Raw genomic sequence first — 23,604 nt, forward strand, 5'->3', positions numbered from 1 at the left:
TTCAGAGTCTCTTTAGTTGCACTCTGCAAATAAATGAATGACCTTAGTGGTCTGGTTTTCCAGTGTGCAGCTAATTAGGAGAGGTGTGGACTGGCAGTTAGAACACAGCCAGATGTAAAATGTGGTAGCTGCCAGTAAGAAAGGGAGAAAAGACACAGCTGTCAAGACTTTAAAGGCTAAAGCACCCATCACACCAACCCCCTAACCCATACCTACATTCATCTACATTAATACCCAGGCCAACCACTGACATCTAGATAATAACACAGAGTTTTCAAAATATAAATGGACTTCCAACTCCTTGTTTCCATAAGCAAATATGTCCTAATTGAGAAATAACATCTGTCCAAATTAGTAAAGCACAAAACAAATTTTAAAAAACCCCACCACACACAACAACAACAAAAACCCACTCAACTATGTGGAGTTTAAACGGCTAACCATAAGCTGATCTCTCATTGTAGAGTAACGGAATCAGCCTTTAGAGCCTGGTTGCTCTGAGTTCAAATCCTGGCTTTGCTATTTAATAAGCAATGAAACTGAGCCTCGGTTTCTTCATCTGTAAAATGGGTACAATAGGAACACCTACTCTCAAGAAGTTACAAAGATTAAAAGATACATGTTAAAAGTGCCCAGCAGTGGGCCTTCAAGTAGAAGTACTCGATAAAGAGAAGCTGTTATTATTCTAATAATGTCAGTCTTTGCCTATCGCACATCTTCCCTTGACATAAGTCTTGCTTTATACTGATATATAATACTAGCCTCCCAACATCAGGTGTCAGGCACTGGCATGACATTATTCTCTGAGGGTGGGACTCTCATTTCTCATCCTTAGCAGGTGGTATTTCACATGAGTGCCATGAGACCTGACGAAGGGACATTTGGGCCATGAAAAACGACCATCACCCTGGCTGCATCACCCCAACCCCCACTCCATCCTTCATCCAATCAAGCTATTGATCTGTGGGTACTGTCTCCTCGAGAAAGGTTACAGTGGGTGTCTGAGGCGTGATCCTGCAAGAAAATGCCTTCCCCACAGGATCCCTTAGGAATGACAAGTATCTAGTGTCCATGTCCTGCTTCCAGCTCTGAGGTTCAGGGTGTTTCACCTGCATCCTCTCTGAGATCAAAGGATGCCAGAATCAGAAAGTTTCTGACCCTTCAGGAAAAGATGAGGAAACTGAGGCACACAGAGACGAGGCATATAGTTTTTTGCAAATCTAGAGGAGGGCCCGGGTAGAACATGGGTTTCCTGCTTCCCGGTCTAGTCACTTGAACTTCTGCCTTCACCTTTTTGCCCTTGAGCTTTCTTCTACAGTGGAGACTCAGGGCTCCCAGCTTCTACTGAGGCAGAAAAGGGTAAAATTCAAGGAAACTGAGACCAGAGAAACCAGAGATAGCTAGTCAGGTATGAAATTTAAATAAGGCCGGGTCCAGGGTTCAGAAGTACTAACTGACCATAAGGTGAATGACTGGCTTTTATTTGCTCCCATCTAATTTCCATTAATCTGAGCCCATTAAACAAATATTAACTGAGCACCTACTATGTGCAGGGCACCCACCTAGAATCTTTGGACAAATCAATAAACAAAACAAACACCCTGTCCCTGATGAACCTTCTATTCTACTAGAGGAAGATAAGCAATAAAAAGGAGAAGCATATTACATTATTGCATATTACATTATTGTATGTTAGATGATCAAAAAGTCTGTGGAAAAAATTAGGAGCGTTTTTTTTTTTTTTCCAATTTTAAATTGCAATAGGCCTCACTGAGAGCAAAGACTAGAGAGATGAGGGAAGCCAGGACTTGGGTGTGTGTTCAAGGAGGGCCAAAGTGGCTGGAAGGGAGGGATGAGCAAGCAAGCAACAGGGAGAAGCAGGAGAGGAGATCAGAGAGGTCACAGGGAGGGTGCAGATTTTGCAGCACCCCCCCCCGCCCCCCAGGAGAAGGAGGCCACGCATACTCTGGCTAATGTGCTGGAATAAGTAGAAGTGGTGTGGACAGATGCAAGGACAACCATGAGGAGGCTCTTGCAATAATCTAGGCAAGAGATGAGACCGTAAAGGCTTGGACCAGGTTGGCAGCAGCAGAAGTGGTAAAGAAGAGTCAGATTCTAAACGCGAAGACAGAGCTGGCAGGATTTGCTGGCAGTCTGAACATAAGGTGTAAAAGGAGAGAAGTCAAGGACGAAACCCAAGTTTTCTGTCAGAGGAACTGGGGAAGTGAAGTTACCACCAACTGAACTGGGACTGAACTGGGGAATTCAACTGGTGCTGGGGAGGGAAAGCCAGAATTTCTGACCGGACATGCTAAACCTGAGTTTCCTACCACACAACCTAGGTGGAGACAGACATCAAGTGGGCTCCTAGATAGATCAGTGTGGGTTCTCAGGGGAGAGATCTGGCTGGAGGTACCCATCACAGAGATGGAATTTAAGGCCTGCACCTAGTGAGATCACTGAGTGAATGAGTGTGAACAAAGAAAAGAACAGGGCTCATGAGTGAGCTGCAGTGGCCCTGAGATTATGAGGAGACACTGGGGAAGAAGAAAATGAAGGTTGTGTGCGAGCTTCAGCTCTGCTCCCTTCCTGCCTCCCTCACCAAAAGGAACCTGATAGAGCCCCTATCCTCAGTATAAGGTTATTTGGGTCCCAGATCAATTCTGCCCTATCCTCAGTATAAGGTTATTTGGGTCCCAGATCAATTCTGCATAGAGAAGACCCACAGGAAGAGGTAGCACTGGAGTACATGTAGAAAGACAAGGTGGATTTTTATAATCAGAAAAGAGGCTCGATATGCCAGATAGGGAGAATAGAATGTGCAGAGGCCCAAAGGCAGTTAGAGGCAAGCTGTCTGGGAGTATGATAAAGAGTTCAGTATGGCAGGGATGGGGGATTATGGGATAAATCAGGGCTGGGGCTTCCACCTCTGGGTGAAGCTGAACCTTCTGACTATCTAGAACTCAGCATGGATGGGGCTGGTGGCCCCTCTACTGTCCCCTGTGTTTCTCTAGTGGTGGTATGAAACTTCCTTCTCCCTGTATCACAGAGCCCGGGGGGCTCATACCTCTCTTCCCAGGACCTCTTGGCAATTTGTTATGGGTAAGGATAGCTCAAATGCAGAATACCCTTTAAGCCAAGACGCCAAGAGTTAACTGACAGTGGGAGAACCACAATGACAGGAGGAAGAGATTTTTAATAGCTTCTAGTGATAGGAATCATTCCCAGCCAGCCCCCATTACTAGTTTATATTTTCTCTATTTTAATTAAATATCTGTCACTCACACTCATGCATGCTGCTGCTCCCTTGTCAGTTATGTAGAGGTTAAATGAGAAGGGGTATTGGGAGGAGCACTGGGTTGGGAGTCAGGAACTCTGATCCACTGCTGGCTTGGCCATTAATTAGAGGCGTGACCTTAGGCAAATCCCTTCCCCTCACTGAGCCTCAGTTTCCCCATCTGTGGAGCAAGGGCCCCACACCAAACAGTAAGTGCCTTCTGCTCCGGCCAACTACAACATATTTAAACTCATGGCTCTTCATGGCTCTTCTTGTGTCCCCTGATATCTCCTTATTCAGTCCCTGACTCTGTTTCAGCTGCAGTTCACTATATTCCCCCTGGAACTCTCATAGCCATATGTTCCAGGAGTAATTATCTTCCAATTTCACCTTCCAATTGCATCTTAATTTAACTTTCATTCCTGGGTGCCTGCTGGAATGTCCAAGCCAAGCTTGATGATTTCTAATTAGGCTGCTGTTAAGCTAGTCTGGTGATCCATGACAGGGCACATACTGGGAAGACTACAGGGACAAAGTGGGAAAGGCATGGGCCCCAGGCTCAGACAGACCTGGGCTCCAATCCCAACTCTGGCACACATCATCTGTGTCATCTCGGCCATGATACTTTGCCTCTCTGAGCCTGTTTCTTTCTTGGTAAAATGAAATAAACTCCTCCTTTTTTTTTTATAAGGATGTTAAAAGTTCAAAGGAGATAACAGACATAACACACCTAACAAACTCAGTTGGCTACAATTTCTTGGGTACCTACTATACGTTTAGCACTAGATAAAAAAAAAGCCAGCTCTCAAGCTGGATAGTGTGTGTTTCAATCTTATCTTGGCTCAGTGACCTGCAGCTCAGTTTTCCCATCTATAAAATGGGGATAGCAAGAGTACTTACCTCATAAGGTTACTGTGAAAACTGAATTGACTGAAGTAAAACACTTAAAAGCAGCACCTAGTTCAGAGTAAGTGACCAGTAAATATTAGCCAGTATTCATTGGTAATTTATGACAGACACTGTTCCAGACACCTTATAAGCTTTATTTAATCATGAGAACTCAATGACAAAGATCATACTGTCCCCATTTTTCAGATGAAGAAACAGAGGCACAGAGGTGAAGTGACCTCCTCAAGGTCACATAACTAAGTATATGGTGGTTCCGAAATTCAGTGCCATGGAGTCTGTGAACCACTATGTTACATGATCAGGAAGTTCAGGGCATGGCACACAGAAATCAGAAATGAGCTTCCCATCATTACCGTCACACTGAAAAAGTAACCAGGTTTATGCTGGAGGCAAGTTACAGGATGGCTAAACCCAAGAGTAGCAACTGCTAAGATTTCCTGGGACCAAACCTGCCTCTCAGTTTATTCCGGCTCATTCCATCCCCCAGCTTCTCAGAAAAGGGAGGGCTTGCCCAAGCCTCAAGCAGGGAAACGTGGGAAAACTGGAACCGCTCTCACCATTGTTTTAAAGTGAGTTTTATTAGGAGTGTAGGAAAAAGCTAGCCTGGCTCTGTTCAGGCTATGCCAGAAACAGGCAGGAGGAGACCTTCTTCCTCCAAGGAGTGGTGCTAGGCACTGGGACCCTGCTCCAGCCTCTCCCAAAGTGGCACTCCTGCTCCCACCCACCCCCATGCCATGACCCACACTCCCTCACTGTCCAGGCATCACACATGCCCAGCAACAACAAAGCCTGGACCTAGGAAGGCTGCTTCCACACTCCCAAGTCCCTGAGGGTCTCCTTTCTCAAATCAGTCTAGCCAAATGTCTCCTGTCTGCACTTAACTCTTTAGACAATGACTTTTTTCATTAAAAAGACTTAAAAAAGAAAAAACCCCACAACACATACACACACACAAGGCAGCAGGATATGGTTCTAAGACAGCCAAAATGGTGGCTTCCTGTTTCTTTAGGGATGTGTGTTTTGGAGTACGGCTTCGGACAAGGGTGTTGGTCCGGGAGAGGGCTGCCTTCTGCTCAATTTTAAAAAGAGAAAGAAAAAAAGTGACTATCGCTCCTTGGCAGGGAAATTAAGTTAGCTGAGTCTGTTGCCTCGAAAACTCGCCTCTTCCAGGGAACTTTCTGCCCTCGGGGTGGATGGAGTTAGGAATCCCGGGAACAGTTCCAGGCTTCGCCCATCTGAGTCTCAGTCACTAAATCCGTTAAATGACACTCCTCTGAAGGGACTGCTAGTATTCCCGATCAAACGCTTTCTGGATTTCCCGGAATCCCTGAACTGGCAGAGTCAGATTCACGAGGCAGAGAGACTCGAGGGATGGGAGTGAACGCCTGGAGTGCGGCTCAGCCTCGGCAAGTCCCCCTTGGCGTTAGGTCCCTTGTGGGAGGCACAAAAAGGGCCCCCGGCCAGGGCGCTTCGAGGGAGGGGAGCGCGCTGCCTGGGGGGTGGGAGGGATAATTTAGGGCTTTCTAGTCTCCTCCGGTGACTGAGCTCCGAAGTCTCAGGGTCTAGGAGAGACGAGGGAGCAGGCATCGTCTTAAGAGTGAGCCGCCGGGTACTGAGGGGCCAGAAATAGACCCCAGTGTGGGGAAGAGCTGCAGAAAGACCCCGGGGCCCAGGAGGGGTCTCTGAGGGAGCAGCGAGGGCCTGGCGGGAACCCCGAGGAGCCGGGGTGAGGATTCAGGGACGCGACCAAGTAGCCTTCGCGAAAGGAGCGTTTCTTGGTTGCCGAGCGGTGCCCCACACAGTGGTCGCGGTGGGAGCGGGCGGAGCGCGTACGCGGCCAGGGTGCGGCCCCGCTGAGTCCGAGGGAGCGTCCCTCAGGCGGGGGGTCTCGGACAGAGGCCCCCAGATGAGTCTCAGCCTCCTCGGAGGGGTGGGGGGGGGGGACTCCGGACCCGCCCATATCTCGGCCGCAGCCGAGCAGAGTGGGAAGGTCGGGGGATTTTCGGCGGCTCGCTCCAGGCGCCCCGTGGGCTCCAACTTGGAACGCCTGGCGCGGACCCCTCGCGCGCGTCCCTCGGCGCCAGAGGTCGAGCGGAGCCTCCTACCTGCTCTGTTCATCTTCCGGCACGCGCAGCCCGTGGCCGCCCGTCGGTCAGTCAGTCTGTCCGTCCCAGCGCGAGTCCGCGCGCCGCCTCACTCCATGGCCGCCCCGCGGGGCCCGCACTCCCAGGCGCCCGCCCCGCCCCCCGGCGCGCGTCGGACTCCGCGCGGCGCGCAGGGCAAGTGGGGGCGCGGGGCGCGAGCCTCCGGGCTGGGCGGGGCGGAACGGGGAGGGGAGGGGGCGCGAGCGCGGAGCGCGCGAGGCGGTGGCCGGGGCAGCGCGCGGCGTCGCGTTTGCTCGCGATTCCGCGCGGAGCGCGGGGCAAGAGGGGGCGCGGGGCTCGAGCCTCCAGGGGCGGGGCCGCGCTGGCCGTGGACCGGGGAGGGGAGGGGGCGCGAGTGCGCCGCGCGTGGGGCGGCGGCCGGGGCAGCGCCCGGCGTCGCGTCCGCTCCGGGTCCCGGCTCCGCAACGGGCGCGCTGCGCTCTGGGTGCCGCGCCTCTGCCGCCGCCGCGCCTCCGCCCCCTCCTAGACGTTTCCTCCCGCTCGGAGGAAGGTTTTTTTTTTTTGTTTTTTTTTTTTTTTCCCCTTTCTGCTCTGTCAGGGATCGCAGGAGACGAGGGGCGAGGCGTCCCCGCGCACATTTAAAGGGACCGTGGTGACTCGGGGAGCCGCGCGAGGTTCAAGGGACTAGGATCAGTTGAGGGGAAGGAAGGAGCCAGCGAGTGGGCTTCCAGAGACGTCCTGCTCCGCTCGTCCAGGGGTCCATCCATCTCTTTCTTTTGAACACGGGTATGCATTCAGTCCTGTCTCAGGCGCTGGGCTGAGAGCAGAGTAAGACCGCTCCCAGTTCTTACCCTCATGGAGCTTAGATGGGAAGCCAGTGGAGACACAAGACAAGCAATATCATTTCAGAGAGAGTGATAAATGCCTTGAGAGAGATAAGCCCGGGTAATGGGGCAAAGCACTGACTCTCCCAAAGTGTGCAGATGAGCATTGGAATTGTTAGAAATACAAATTCTCAGGACACCCCACCCCAAGACTTACTGAATCAGAAATCCTGTGTCTAACAAACCCTTCAGGTCCTTCCGATATAAGCTGAAGTTTGAGAACCACTGTGTAGAGAATGGGTGATCAAGGAAGGCCTCCCTGAGGAGGTGAGATGGAAAGAGAAACCTGGCTGATGAGTCTTTCTTTGTTCCCTCAGCGCACACTGGCCAGCTCCTCCCTGGGACTAGGCCTGGTGCTAGATGATTTGGATGACTCTAACCAAGCCTTTGCCCTTGAGGTCTTGGTCTGATTGGCCATGCAAACATAGGCAGATAGCTCTGCTTCCCAACACAGACGCTGGGATTGGGACAGGAGTGCAGAAGAGCTTGTGGGAAATCAGAGGTGCCACCCCCCTTCCTGTGAGTAGAGAGGGTTCAAGCAAATGAAAGGTCTTTCAAGTAAAGGAAGTAGATTGAGCAAAGACTTAGACGCGTGGAAAGGCATAGCATGTTAGAGGAACCCTAAGGGTTAGCTTGGCAGGGAAACCGACAGCTGGTGGAAACATCCCAATAGGAGGAACAAAAAGGCTAGGATGAGAGGTGCTTTTTTTTTTTTCCTAAGTAATCTCTTTGCCCACCATGGGGCTTGATCTCAAGACCCCAAGATCAAGAGTCGCATGCTCTATCGATCCCAGGGTGATCTGAATGCCATAATAAGGGCTTCCTTCCATCAGACATTGAAAGCTGAGGGCAAGGACTATGTCTTCCTCATATAACTAACTGCTAACATTTATGGAGCACCTAATATGTGCCTAGCACAGCTCTGTACATGCATATTCACTCATTTAAGCTTCATTACAACCTTGTGAAACTGGTATCAAAATTCTTCCCATTTTAGGGGTACCTGGGTGGCTCAGTCAGTTAAGTGCCTTTCTCAACTTCAGCTCAGGTCATGATCTCATGGTTCATGAGACTGAGCCCATGAGATTAAGTCTTATGTCACGCTCCGCCCTTGGCACAGAGTCTGCTCGAGGTTATCTCCTTCTGCTTCTCCCCCCAATCACCTGCACTTGTGTACTCTCTCTCTAAAATAAATAAATAAATCTTTTTAAAAAATCTTCCCATTTAGCATTTGAGGAAACTGAATAAATTCCTAGAATGAGATTTCCTGAATCTGTTCTTGCCTTTGCTGCTCCATGTCTCCTTCTCCAGAACCCACTTCAAGGTGTGGTTTGGTCATTTAGTAGTTTGGTTGTGAGTCTACTGTGTACCAGGTTGTGGGCATTCAGCAATTCCAGTACTCTGTGGGAAGGGTGGCAGGAGGTGTATGTGTTGGGGGGGGGATGTCTCAATTTGTGTAGAAATTGGGGAAGGAACGTGGAACATACCCCCTTGCCACCAGCACCAGCATTCCCTCCTATCCATCAAATGGGGACTAAAAGCCCAGAAATGACCCTTTGCCAAGGTGATGTCTCCAGGGCAGGGGCTGTGTTTGCCTTGCTCACCACTGCAACCCTGGCATCTAACATAGAACCCACTCATAATAGGTCTTCAAGAAAAATATTGTCAATAAGAATGGGACCCAGGACAGAGGTTCATATTACTGTTCAGGATCAGTTTGGTCTTCTGGGATTGAAGGTGGTGGAAGCTAGAATTTTTATGATTTTGACCAGCAATGTTGGGACCAAGAAGGCAGAATTCCAAATGGACACAAGGCATTTTACATCTTTGGCTTTGTCTCCCTGAAGCTAGATACCTGTGGTCCAGCTTGTGGTCCTGCTGGTCCCTGATAACCAGATATTTTCATTGCATAGAGGAAACACCTTACATAATCATGGTCCATGAAGCAGAACAATAGCAGCACGAGGATTCTTCTTAGAAAGAAGAACCTCGGGTTCCACCCCAGACCTACTGAACCAGAATCTGCATTTTAACAAGATGTCCAGATGATCTGTATACACAGCACAGTTGGAGAAACACTGTCCTAGAAAACCCACCCCATTTCTTTTTGGCCAGATGTACTGCCACAGCACAGAGGAGTAGAGAAAAGACATCACAGTTTCCCCAGGTTCTTACTGGAGTGAGAACTTAATCCCCTGACCTCTGTCCCCTTATTAATACATTATTGGAAAGTTGGTAGATTTCTGGATATCTGGGGGCCTGCACCCAGAAGCACCCCTGGAGCATATTAGGTGTTCACTAAATATAGGTGAAAAATATAGGCATGAAGGTCTGATTTGAACTGTTACATGAGCTAGTTGGTGCCCGGCACACAGAAGGTGTTCGATGTACACATACTGCAGACAGGAATGAATAAATTTCAGTTAGGTAATGTGGAAAGGCTTTTCTCCCCAGCATTATGAAAAATCTTAAATAGTATCTTCACACTCACCAAACACTTTCATATACCTAACTAGGTTTTGTAAGTTTTGTTTCCATTTATTTTTATTGTTTAATGACCACAGTATAAAATTAGATTATGCACATTTCAAGCAAGGGTGTAAGAAACACAGTTTCCCTAAATTGGGAATGGAATTTGATCCTCTCAAAGGACCTTTACATCTCCGAACTGCCTTGGAGTCCTTAAGCTTCCAACCTTTTATAAAGAAATACTTGTGCCTCTGGAATAGAAAATCTACAGCAGAATTTGTGTTACATGGACAGGCTCTTAATACACTTTATGGATTTCTGACTGGAAGGGGTGGAGAAGGGGATGGAAATGGTGATGGTAGAGATGGGAGGGATGATGTTTGAGGCAAAGCAGGCAGAAGTGGTGGGGTGACAGAAGTAGCAGTGGAAGTCAGGGTGAATATGATGTAGCTGGTGATGGTGGAGGAGATAGAAGTACTGGGAGGTATTGGTGTGGAGGTGGTAGACTTGGAGGAGGTGATGGAGATGAAGGTGGTGTTGGTCAAGGTAGTGGCAGTGGTGTAATTGAAGTGATGAAGGCGGGGGTGGAGTGGAAAAAGGTGAATGGACATGGTGGAGTTGAGTTAGAGGATGGATGTAACAGTGGAATTGAGTGAGTTGATGGACAAGGAGGTGGAGTTGAGTGAAGCGATGGGTGTGGAGGGTGGAGTTGGTCAAGGTGATTGAGGTGGTGGAGTTGAATGAGCTGATGGACATGGTGGTAGAGTTGAGTGGGCCGATGGATATGGAGGTGGAGTTGAGTGAAGTGTTGGGTGTGGTCAAGGTGATGGAGGTGATAGAGTTGAGTGAAGTGATGGGTATGGTTTTGGAGTGGAGAAAGATGATGGACATGGTGGAGTTGAGTGAAAGGAGGGACATGGAGGTAGAGCTGAGTGGAGGTGGCAGTAGAGTTGAGTGAAGTGATAAGATGTGGTGGTGGAGTTGGTCAAGGTGATGAGGGTCGTGGAGTTGAGTGAAGTGATGGGTATGGACATAGTGGAGTTGAGTGAGAGGATGAAGGAAGGTATTGATGGAGTTGAGTGAGCTGATGGACATGGAGGTGGAGTTGGTCAAGGTGATAGAGTAAGGAGATGGACCTGGTGGAGCAGATAGTAGAGAAGGTGGGGTATGTCTGAATATGGGTACAAATGAGTGAATGGATATATCACTTCAACATTTGATGCAAAAAGAAATATGCTTAAAAGCTGAATTTCTTTCTGGGAATTAGCAATAAAACCCAAAGAACCTAGGACCCCAGGGCAGGAGCAGGAGAGGAAGGCTCAGATAATTCAATCAACAGCCAACGTCACCCTTCGCTGTAGGGCCTGTGCAAAGAAGGGAAGGCAGGAAGAGACCTCATGCTTCGCTAAGCCCTTTTCACAATTGTTGAATTTGGGATTTGAGGCTAAGCCAAGTCTTCTTAAAAAGATCATAGCACCAGTGATAGCTGGGAAAAAAAAAAAAAACACAGGTCAAAACTTGCTTAGCTGAAGCCACACATTAGTGTGGAGTGATGGACTATGAAGTGGAAATGCTTATTCCTGTGCTTGCTTTTCCTAATAAGAGAAAATGGACGTGAAAGACCATAACGCTTTACAAATATCCGGAGCTAATACTGGTGGTTGGACTTGCTTAGTCTTTATGGAGCTGAGCCATAACCACTCTCTGAGCTTGGGGGATGGCTGCAAATAGCCATAAAGGGCATCACCGCGTGGGGTAAGGAGCCCTTCACTTGGCGATTCTTCCCAAGAGTCCTTTCTACAAAGGGATTATTATAGCCCTGTTTCACACAAGGGAGACCTGAGGCCCAGTTGGGGAAAATGACCTGCCCTACAACCCAGCCAGGACTCAACCATTCACTTCAAGAACACAGTCTTGAGTTCTTAACCACCAGACTACGCCATTCTCTCTGTGATGAGGCACAAGTCTGCCAAGATTTCCATGTTTTCCAGCTCAATCCTACCATCTCAGTCCTTCTCAACAGACCATGAGCCACCTAGGGCAGGTTATTATGCCCACTGGACAGACTGGGAAACTGAGGTCCAGAGGGGATGATACATCAAGTTAGGGGACCAGCCAGTGCAGGAATCCATACCCCCTGTCATCCGGGCCCAAGCCAGAACCACCTGCAGCCTGAAACCACACACCTTCTCTGGGGTTGTAGTTCTGGCTTTGCCTTTTGAGGACAGCCCCTCCTCGCTTTTCTGCAGGAGCATGACCCACAGCAGGAGTCAGGCCTCCCTGACCAGGCCTTTCTTCTCTCTCCCTCTTTCTTTTCCTCCTTCCTGTCTTTCTATGTGCCCTGGTCACAGAGTGGCCAGCAGCAAGCAGCTTCACAGTGATGGCCTACCCCAGGTCTGCAGGAGCGTTGCAAGGGGCATTGAAGGGAACCGACTGTGTGTCTGATACATCGAAGGAAGAGCTAGGTGGGAGCCTCAGAGCCTGAGGAACCAGGGGTGCGAGGGACGTGGCCAGCCAGTGTGTGCCCGGATGAGGCTGCGGCAATACCAACAAGTGATACCGCCGGTGCTGACAGCTGACGTGCACAGAGCACTCTTTCTGGGCTTCTTGTGGCCGCGTGGGGGGGCTTCATCATTACCTCCATTTCACAGTTAACAAAGGCTCAGGGAGGTAAGAGACTTACTCAAGGCTCAGAACTAGTGGTGGAGTTGGGACTAGACCTGGGTCTTTCTGTCCCCAAGGCCTGCGCTGTTCGCAGTGCATCATATTTGTCCAAGAGCATGGTGGTAGAATCAGAAACAGCTTTCCTTCCTTCCTTCCTTCCTACCTTCTTTCTTTCCTTCCTTCCTTCCTTCCTTTTTCCCTTCCTACCCTTCTTCCTTCCTTCCTCTGTTCCTTCCTTCCTTCTTCCTTTCCTACCCTCCTTCCTTCCTTCTTTCCTTCCTTCAAGTAAGCAAATGTCTCCTTTTTTTTTTTTTTGTTTTTTTTTTGTTTTAATATCCTTGGACCCTCTGAGGCCAATTTTCATGCCTGCACACTGCTTAGGTCACCTCAGATCAAAACCAGTGAAAACCAGTGCCCTGTTCCTGCCTGCCCGAAGGCCCTGCAAAGTGCACAGCCAGCCCTGAAGCTGGACGTGGCCGTGTTCTCAGAAGCAAAGACCGCCCAGGCCCTGTGAGCTCATGCAGAGGGGCCATGGCCAAGCCTCCCAGATAGGCAGTAGCCACATTGACCTGTGGGCAAAGTCCCAGCCTCAGTTTCTCCACTGGTAAATCATAATAGCTAGTATTTGCTCAGTCTTATTTTGTGCATTCCGTAAATGTTCTGCATATATCATTAACTCATTTAATCCCCTCAACAAACCTATAAAGTAGGCAGAGTTATTACCCCTTTGTTACAGATGGGGCTACTGTGGCACAGCGAGGCTGAGGCACTTGCCTGGGTGAGTGGTGGGGATCCCATCCTGGCTCTGGGGCTGGCTTTCTTACCCACATCAGCACATGGTCCCCCATCAAGTGGATATCATAACAGTGTCTGTTCATTAAATGAGACAATTCAACAAAAACATTCAGGAGCGGGGAAAGAGCCATAGGAAATGCTCATAAAGGATCATTATCATTTAAATGTCTAGGATACAGTTGATGCTTAGTAAATGTTTACAAGGTACACCAGGCAGTGGGCATGAACACCCCACCATCGGAGCAGGAAGGAGAGAGGAAAGGGCATTTATTGAGCAGTCTCTGTATACTGGGATTGGTGAGAGGGGGCAATGTGGGAGCCCTTTGGGCAGCATGAGGAGGCAGGCCTGGGTTCTGCTTCCTGTGCCGGCCAACGGAAGGTGACAGGGCTTTGTTTCCATAAAGCTGGGACCCAGTTCCAGCCACCTTCTCCTCCCTCTTCTAAGCCAGAGTCCTCCCTGGGTTTCCCTTTTTCTACCAGCAGTATACCTTTCGTCTACAGGGACACAATGCATGTTACTAAAATGGAAATGCCCCTGGCCTTGCAGCCTCTCCAGCTGCTGACCCCCAGGTCCCCACAGCCTTGGACCGCTCACCCCGCAATGCCACAGCTGCAGCCTCATCAGCTTCCACGGCTTATCTTCCCTGGAAAGTCATTGAGTTGTCTTCCTGGCTCCAGGGGCAGCAAATCAGAGCCAGACACCTGCTGGGGTGGATGAGTTTTAGCAAGGCCGCCCTGCCCTGCCCTGCCCTGCCCTTCCCATGCCCCAAAGATTGGTGGAGGGAAACATCAGCTAAGTTTGGCTCAGGCCTCTTCCACCCCTACCCCCACTACATATACCCAGGCCAGGCAAGAGGAGAAAGGGGAGCCCTGGGGGTCTGAAGACCCCAGCTCTACCAGTCACTAACTCTGAGGCCATAGGCAAGACACCTCACCTCTCTGTACCTCAGTTTTCTCCTCTATAAAATGGGAAGGAGAAACCTGAATCAGGGTGAGGATTAAAGGAATGTGAGTTCCCCTTGCTTTTGACTTTCCTGTTCTTGACAAGCTCAAAATCCAATCCAGGAGAAGAGCTGGGGGATGAGCTAACTGTGGCCCAGTGGAACTGGGGGGTGGGGGTGAAAGCAGGGGCTGAGGGGCCCGTGGGGAAGAGGTGATATGGGGCTGAGATTTAAAGGTCAAGTATCATTTTCCAGGTGGAAAAAATAGGTTTGCCATTCCAGTCCGGGGAACAGTCTGAGCTAATGCCTGTGGGGATGGATGGAAGAGGAAGGTTGGGCTGGTAGGAAGTGGTCACAGCACAGGATGGTACAGGGAGGGGGGTAGGGCTGGTGAAGGGGGAAGCTCTCCAGTGGTGGGCCAAAGAGTTTGGACTTTCCTCTCTGCAGGTGATGGGGAGCCACAGAGTGTTTCTGGGGGAGGGCATTCCTGTGTGGTAGGAAAGCTGGTAGCCAGAGTGGTAAAGGAGTCAGAGGGGCACGCCTAGAAGTGGGATGAGCCGAGTAAACTGGGACGGGGTCCAAGAAAGATTAGGCCTGAATTCACGAATGTTCCTGACCCACAGTTGTGAGGGCTCATATGCATGCCAGGAAGACTTCCAGGAGGAGGACGGCTTTGCTCTGCACCCTGAAGGAGCCCTACGAGCAAAAGGGAGCAGGACAGGGCAGGGCATGGCAGGCAGTGGCTGGAGGTGGGAACTGGGGACCAATAGCCCAGGTAGGCTGAAGTGTCTAGTGTAGGGAATACATTTAGGTGGCAGGGACAGGCAGGGGCCTGAAAGGCCATTGTCCAGCAGACCTTTGGCTCCCCAAGGAAGGGCTGATCACTGGGGGAGGGGAGTCTGGGGCTGGGCAGGGCCAGTTCAGAGTTTTTATCACCACTGGGTGGGATCCAAGGTCTGTGGAGGAAATGACCACCCTCTTCCGGCCAGCCATTTTTTTTTTTCCTTCAGCTGGCCTGTTTGGCTTTTTCCCTGAGGCCGCATTTATACCATGGCCCCTCCTGGCTGGCTGGGCGTGGGTATGGCTCCGCCACACACCCATCAGCAGGGGCAGCCCGGCCTTAGGCTTCCTGCCCCTCTTTGGGCAGGCTGATTGGAGGAAAACAGCCCTCAAGCCTTCTTCAAAACAGGAAACTGCTCTCCCTGCTTCCTGAAGGACAGGAACTGTCCCCATGGCAACCATGGGACAAAGAGGCCATGTTAACCCTTCCAAGGGCAGACCTGGTGGCAAACCCCTTCTTACCCAATCCCTTGGGGGTGTGGCAGTGTACAGGTGACAGGGAGGATCTGCTCCGGTGACACCTTCAAAGTCTCAGCGCTGGCCTAGCTGGGATTTTATACCCATTAGTCAGATGACAATGTTGAGGCTCACTCAGGGTGAAATGCTGGCCACACAGTAAATCAGGTGCAGCAGGGCACAGGTATAGGGGCTGAGGTTGGTCTGTCTCTAATGAAGCCTTGGCTCCTTGCTAGCCATGTCCCTTGGGCAAACAGCTTAACCTTCTCCAGTTTCATTTTCTCTATGTGTGAAATGGGACAATTAGAGCACCTGCCTCATGGTCATCCATTCCCTCAGCACATCTTCACTGGTGTCGGGCCAGCTGTTGCAGCTACCATGGATGTGGCAGTGACCACACTAAAAAATACCCCTGCCTCGTGGAGTGAGTGTCACAGCTGGCGATGTGAGCAGTCAAGAAGTCCACAAACCAGGGCAAGTGTGAGACTTTCAGAGAGTGATCAGTGCTGTGAGCGATAAGTGTAGAGCAGAGTATGGAGAGGTCTCTTGCTGGTCCAGGAAAGGCGAGGACACTAGGCGAGGGAGAAGGGGCTGTTGTGCCAGTCCCTGGGGGATGGCAGTTGGGGGTGGGCAGGAGGAAGGCCCAGAGGTAGGAAGGCCTGTGCCATCCGGGAACAGTGAGGTGGAGGCAAGGACGAAGGAGGGAGAGGCTGGCCACCGGGGCCCTGGGGCTGTGTTCTCAGAGCAAGGCAACAGCACGACTGGGCGGCGGTAAGGCAGGCAGGAGTGAGCTCTGAGTTGTGTTTGTACATTTCACGTCCCTCTGGCTGTTGGTGTCCAGGGGATGCAGCTCAGAGACAGGGTCTCTGGACTCTGAAAGGCATGTTTTCTAGGGGACCTTGCGCAGTGACCCTGGAGAAACCTGAGTCCTAGGGAGAGGCAAGCAGTCTGTTGTTGGGGGAGGTGGGGCGGGGCTGGGTGTGGACCTTGTGGCCTGTATCCAGGGCTGCCATCATCCAGGAGCCCGGCCTTTTCCTTGACCAGCCACCAGGACACACCCCCCGCCCTCCCTCTGGATACCCAAGGGTGGCAGTGAAGAGGCCATGGAAATAGCTCCCAGCGTTGCGGCGCATGCAGCAGCTGCTCTGGGAATAACACACACTCTCTCTTCTGGGACCTCCAATTCCTGGTGCCTCCCCACTTCACCTTGTCCCCTCATCTCCTGCTGTCCTCCTTTTTTCCCTCAGCTCCAGCCATGCTGGCCTTCCTCCCCATCCCTGACCCTGCCAGCTCTCGGCAGCCCCAGGGACTTTGGACCTGCCATTTCTGCTCTCTAAAATACTCCTTCCCCAAATTCCATGTGGTGGGCCTGGCTTCTCCTCAGTCAGGTCTCAACTGTCACCTCTTCTCAGAGGTGTCTCTGACCGCTCCCCACCCCAGACCCTCACCATCTGAGAACTCAGAGTCTTTTTTTCTTTTTTTAAAGATTTTATTTATTCATTTGACAGACAGAGATCACAAGTAGGCAGAGAGGCAGGCAGAGAGAGAGAGAGGAGGAAGCAGGCTCCCTGAGGAGCAGAAAGCCCACTACAGGGCCTGATTCCCAGGACTCTGGGATCATGACCTGAGCAGAAGGCAGAGGCTTTAAACGACTGAGCCACCCAGGTACCTTGCATTTACCTATATCTGAGATCCTCCTGTTTATTGTCCACCTGCCTGTGTGCTGTGTGTCTCCCCGGCTAGAAGGCAGCTCCCAGAGGGCAAGGCTGACTCTCTCTCCCAGCATCTGGAACACAGCCTGGCATGCAACGAGTGCTCACTGTATTACCTGTTACACCCCGAATGAACACGCAGCGAGAGGGACCCCTGTTCTTGGACTTAGTACCAAACTCCCATTCACCTGCACGGTCTGAAGAGACTGGCGGTCTCTCTGCCAGGGAGGTGGCTCAAGAGGAGATAGCTGGAGATGAGGAGAGCAAGGTCGACATGTTTGCCCTGTGGAGGAACTAACGTTTGTTTGCTGACATAGATTCACTATGCCACAACCGCCAAGAGCTGTGTTGGGTGCTAGTGTCCTGGGAGGTATGGATCATTATTCCCATTTTTCCGATGAAGAAACTGAGACTCAGAGAAGTCAAGTCTCCTGCCTGGGACCACACACTGGAAAGTGGTGGAGTTGAGGGGAAGCAGGATTAACTACTTAAAGCCTCTGCTTTCTCCTCACTGCCCCCACCCCCTGCCAGGACAAAAGGGGCCTCGTGCACAGAGAGACAATGAGAAAAGATGATTGACTTTCTGAAAAATCTCCTTTGAGGGTTTGTCAAGGGTGGTGCCACCAGCCACGTCTTTTGGTTGACACAAGCCCCTGATCTGAAGAATCCTCTGGACTGGTTAAAGTAGGAACTCCAAAGGCCCATCACAGGCCCCATGAGTTAAGATTCCATGGGGTTGGAATGAAGCATCTTCAATTTGGGTAACATAGGCTTAAGGCTTTGGAGGCCCCATTAGATGACATGTGGAGCCTGGGGTGGGACCAACCCAGGGACTCCTTTTTTCTTCTTTTTTAAAGATTTTATTTATTTATTTGACAGAGAGAGAAATCACAAGTAGGCAGAGAGGCAGGCAGAGAGAGAGGGGGAAGCAGGCTCCCTGCTGAGCAGAGCACCCGACTCGGGCCTTGATCCCAGGACCCTGAGACCATGACCTGAGCTGAAGGCAGAGGCTTAACCCACTGAGCCACCCAGGCACCCCCAGGGACTCCTTTCAAGCCAAAGGGCCTGAGGTCCCAAACAGATCATCAGACAAGAACCTAACCACTAATAATTCACCAAGTGTGTGGTAATGTCCAAAGGGAGAGGGGCAGGTGTGTTCACCCTGTGGGGCAGCCCCAGGAAGGCTCCGCCGAGCAATTGATTCCAACTTCCTACCTTTGCCAGCCCCCTGTGCTTGAGTTCCCCAAGGGATAGGGAGCTCACATCCTCACAGGGCCATCCTTCCCTCTTGGGATAACTTTGCAGAATAGGGGTGGCCCTGTTACCTTCCCCGATGTACCAGGAATGGTGGCGGTTTACAAAGAAGCATTTTGATAAGCTGCAAGGCCCGACTCTTGATTTATTTTCCCCATGGAGCTCTAGAGTGGAGACTGCATCCCTCTGCCAGCTCTGGCAGAGGACGAGGGAGATAGCGGCTCTGGAAAGACCACATTAATTAGCTTAATAAGCGCGTGTGCACCGGTGCGATTGTGCTCTGAGAGGGACCCCGGAGGCAATGTGACCCCCTGTCATTGACACCATCAATTGCTGGGGTGAGCCTCCCCCCACCTGAAACCCAGACACTTAAGAGAAATTAATCAGGCCCTCTCTGGGAACACCGTTAAAACGCGGGATTCCTGCAGGAGCTGCCTTCCAGCAGGGGGGCTGCAGGCTGGAGCCTGATCCTCTCCAGCTCAGGGGAGTCTCTAGTGGGGGGCCAGGAGGGCATGAGAAGGGAGAAGAGCACCTTCTAAGTATTGCCTGCAGGAGGCATGCTTGAATCCTGATGATCTCCCAGAGAGCTGGGGACAGAGCTTTGACAGCTCAGAGTTTGGGATGAGGGTGTGGACAACATGCTGGGGTCTGAGCCCCAACCCCCACCACTTCCCAACTCTGAGCCCCGTCCAAGTCCCTTTCCCTTCTGGGTGTAGCTCTCTTCATCTGTCAAATGGGCTATTTTTAGTCCAACTGCATGTGTGCATTAGGAAAGTTCTTCCTAGGTGCCTGACCTAGTAACAGCTCAGTAAATAGTAGACACCATTGCTAAGTATTAATGAAGTCACAGGCACAGAAGAGGCAATCCAATAGATTTGATGTCTTTTAGCTAGACATTGGCCAGTGTTTTGTGAAGGTCTAATCCACGTGCTGTTTCTCACTGACTTGACAGTTTGGTTAACTAATTGTTAACTATTCATAAATACCATTTGTTTGCTTTCCACTTATGAATGGGCTGCAGCACCCAGCCTTTGCTCTCCAGGGACAGTGTCCACTGGTCTGGCCAAACTCTAAATTTTAAAGCCTCAGGACGATTTGCCTCTAGATGCAAACACCCACCTCAGGATCCAGATACCTGCCTCCTCCTATAAATAGAGGTATGGTCCTTTAAACAGTATCTAAATTTTAAAGCCTGAGGACGATTTGCCTCTAGATGCAAACACCCACCTCAGGATCCAGATACCTGCCTCCTCCTATAAATAGAGGTATGATCCTTTAAACAGTATCAGTTTTAGGGCCCCTCTGTGGCTCAGTGGGTTAAAGCCTCTGCTTTCAGCTTAGGTCATGATCTCAGGGTCCTGGGAATCGAGCCCCAAAATGGGCTCTCTGCTCAGCGGGGAGCCTGCTTCCCCCACCCTCTGCCTACTTGTGATCTATCTGTCAAATAAATAAATAAAATCTTTTTAAAAAACCAGTACCCACAAGTTTAATTTCCACAAGCACTCTATCCATTAGGTGTGATTATACCCATCTTACAGATGATGAAACGGATGCTCAGAGACTTGCCTAGAGATCCACAGCTGGCAAACAGTGGGAGGTTGTGGTCCCAGGTCTGCCAGAAGCACACAGTGGGCAGTTTCCCGACTGCACTCAACTCAGGACCTTCCTGACCAAAATGGAGTATTTCTCCCCCAAAGCAGTGGCAGTCGCAGTACCTACGAGGGCTTGGAGGGTTCCTTATCTCTACCGAGGCAGGCAGTATCCATAACCGATGGCTTCTGCTCTCACATCCATTTTAACCCCACTGATTGGTCCCCTCTTTGTGCCAGGTCTTGGAGGGAGCCCAGAGGGGTGCCACAGACTCAGTGAGCAATCGGAAAGCATCGCTGATTCTTGCACCACACCTGGAACCAGCTACATAATTTGTGGGGTCTAGTGCAAAATGAAAATGCAATGCCTATCGTTCAAAACTTGAGGATTTCGTGATGGTAACGAGAGCATGGGGGTTTAAGTCAAGCAAGGGGCCCTTCTCAGTGGGGGTCCCTGTGTGACTGCACTGGTCACACACCCATGGAGCTGACCCTGCAAACACCAGGGCTAGGAAAGCTGCAAATGTGCTGGGGTCTCTAACCCCCTGCTCGTAACTTGGCACCATTTAGGAGCTAAATACATATTTGGTGAGTAAATGAAATGGTGTGCTCACCTCACGGACTGTGTGACTGACGCAGGATTGTGAGTTCGCAGATAGGTAAATCGGGGCTCAGGAACGCTTTGCCTCACCCAGTCTCATCCAATGCCCAGGTTCCCTGCATTTGACCTGGCAGGCTTACCCTCTGTTCCTGCTGACCCCAATCCTGGCCTTTGTTTTCCTGATTCCAGAAAGAAGGGGTGATGTTTACCACAGGCTGGAGTTTATTTTATTTTTGTGTTTTCCAATAATTGATTCCAACGGTTCCTACAGACGTCCTGCCGAAGGAAAACATGTTTTGCTCACTCAACCTTCCACTTCCTCATGGCGCCGCAGTGGTGGGGGCCCACGGCCGCAAGGAAAGCGTGGGGTGACTTTTCCCTTGGTTATTTTCTTTTTTTTCCATCTTGCTGTAGGGGGACAACAAAACATGTTTTCCTTTTTCTCCGAAGGAAATCGGAACTTTCTTATTGACTACTTGTTGCCTAAAATTCATCTTCCTTCTCCTGTGATTATCTTGGATCGCGTGAGTTGTGTGACTGAACTTCAAAATAAAGGAGCGTCCTTCATTTCACTGAGAGGGCAACCACCAAACCAAAATTTTCATTCACGTGAAGCCATTGACACTGCTGAAATTCACCACAGCTTCCTTGTCAGAGTCTGTGCCCACATTTGATGTGGACTTACGGCATGTTCGCCTTTTTCAAAGTGCAGGACTCAGTAAACGAACACACAGCCAATATTCTGGTCAAGGTGAATGGCTGAAACAGATATGGGTGTATGGTGTGAGGTGGGGGTCAGGACTCTTTTCTCCTCCACATGCATATCCACTGATCCAGCACTATTTATTGAAAGCATCATTCTTGGGACACATGGGTGGCTCAGTAGGTTGAGCATCTGACTCTTGATTTCCACTCAGGTCATGATCTCAGGGTCATGAGATCGAGCCCCATGTCGAGCCCGTCATTGGGCTCTGTGCTTGGCAGGGAGTCTGCTCAAGATTCTCTCTCTCCTTCTCCCTCTGACTCTCCCCCTCCTCCCACCCCATACGCACACATGTGCATGCACTCTCTCTCTCTGTCTCTCAAATTAATCGTAAAAAGCAAGCAAACAAGCAAGCATCATACTTTTCCACTGGACTGCAGCATCTCAATTCTCGTAAATCCAGTGATTCCACACATGTTGCTCTAGTTCTGGACCTTCTATCCTGCTCCCTTCATCAGTTTGTCCATCTCTGTGCCAAGACCTCCTGTCTTAATTACTGTGTGTCCACTGAAATCAATAAATCATGGCCGTTTAATAATGCCCCTACCAATGAACATTCAGGTTGTTTCCAATGTTTTCTTACTATGACTTGTATTGTACTGAGCTGTAGTAATAAAAGAAACTATAACAGCTGAGATGATGTGCCAGGCTCTGTTGAAAGTTCTTTCCATATATTCGCCCATTTAATCCTCCCACCAGCCCTTGGAAGAAGTGCTATTGTGATTTCCTCTTTGAGAGGTGAGGAACTCAGGACACGGAAAGGGTATTTTGCCTTGGGTTCCCCAGCTTCTGCATGGTGGAGCTGGGGCCTGAACCCAGGCAGGGTAACTCTGGAACCTGCACTTGCATTCAGTCTCCCCGGTAAGGGAGTGTGGGTAAAAGGGGAGTATATAAAGCAAATGGAGGGGATGATGTCTTCCTTACCTCCTTGGATTAATGAATGGTTCAGTGGCTGTGGAGCCTGAGAGTGCTGGGATCCTGCTTCAGCTCCACCACTCACCGGCTGTGGAACTCTGGGCAAGTCAGTACTTCTCTTTTAGGCTCAGTTTCCCTGTCTGTAAAATGGAGATAATAGGCCTACTTGTCTGAGTCGTCATGGGGCTTCAGAGACCAGCACAGTGCCTGCTGGCTCAGGGGAGATTCCCTGTCCTGTCTTAAACATCTGGACTGATGGCCAGTGACCTTAGCAGCCTTGGATGGCTCTTTCCAAAGGGGTCGTTGCCTTGCAAACATTCTCTGCTTCCTGCTGAAGCTGGAGGGACCTTCTTATATGGGGAAACTGAGCCCTGGAGCAGTTGAGGGCATGGATGATGGACCCCAGAACCTGATTCTCATGGCCTCTCTCTGCATCTGTAGATCTGAGGGTCAGGGCCTTCTGATCAGCTCACCAGGGTGGGTGCTCTTCTCAACAAGCCCCCACCGTTCACTGGACAGCAACATCTCATTCAGGGGCAGCCCCTGCCTCACTACCCAGGATGGCTCTCCTGATCTTGTAGGCCCAAGCAAGCGTCTGATGATTTTGCCTGCCTCCTGTGAGCTCTGAGGATGGGGCCCCATTGCACCTCTACTGGCAGAGCCTGGCACAGAGAGATACCAGGAGGTATTTGATGAATGAATGAATGAATAAATGAATCCTATCAGCAGTTACCTTCTGCGAATTACCAACTGTCCTGGTTTGCCCAGGACTGAGGGGTTTCCTGAGATGCAGGACCGTCAGTGCTAAAACCATGAGTGTCTTGGGCAAACCAGGACAAGTTTGTCACCCTAAGTCACCACTGTGCGGCGGGCACTGTGTTCAGCCTTGATAGTCCCTGTTGGTTCTGATCCTCTCTCAGGTTAGGCCCCTGCAGCAGAGCCTGAGTCAGGGGTCCAGATGCACGAGAATTATATCAAAGATACACTCTCGGAGGGGGTGAGGGATGCAAGGAGGACAGGAGCAAAGCACCAGGCAAGGCTGGAGACTGTGGTCCTGGCTAGAGACTGGCCTTGTCTGGCCTTGCCTGTCCTTACCATGACATTGGGGAGCTCTGGCATGCAAACCACAGAACAGGTTTGGCCCCAAATCCAGGTCAGGGGACTCATGTTGGAGAAGAGTGGCAGCCAAGGGCAATGCTCAGGAGAAGGGGGACAGCTGTTGGTCATTAGCAGCCAACATTACCGCAGCTGGGGGACAGGAGCACTGTCCCGTGATGCAGAGCAGAGTGGGGCCCCCAGAGTCCATGACATTTCATAATAGCTATGGACAGAGGTCAAGTATGATTATATTCGTAACTGCCTTTGGCACCTAAAACAACCCAGCAGCTCCCCATTGCACCAAGAACAAAAGCTGAAGTCTTTACAACAAT

At 50.5% G+C, this 23,604-nt stretch overlaps 1 protein-coding gene across 1 annotated transcript in view; it reads right to left on the bottom strand.

Annotated features, from left to right (window-relative positions):
* FGD5 (FYVE, RhoGEF and PH domain containing 5) overlaps positions 1-6,467 on the bottom strand; it is a 123,025-nt gene extending 116,558 nt beyond the window's left edge. Inside the window, exon 1 of the mRNA XM_004738591.2 lies at positions 6,292-6,467. Within this exon, the coding sequence (XP_004738648.1) occupies positions 6,292-6,304 (13 nt within the window). The 5' untranslated portion in view covers positions 6,305-6,467. The remainder of the gene's footprint in view (positions 1-6,291) is intronic.
* Positions 6,468-23,604: the final 17,137 nt, after the last annotated feature.

Source organism: Mustela putorius, unplaced genomic scaffold, assembly GCF_011764305.1.
Source record: "Mustela putorius furo isolate JIRA1106 unplaced genomic scaffold, ASM1176430v1.1 tig00003850_pilon_pilon_pilon, whole genome shotgun sequence".
Taxonomy (NCBI): domain Eukaryota; kingdom Metazoa; phylum Chordata; class Mammalia; order Carnivora; family Mustelidae; genus Mustela; species Mustela putorius.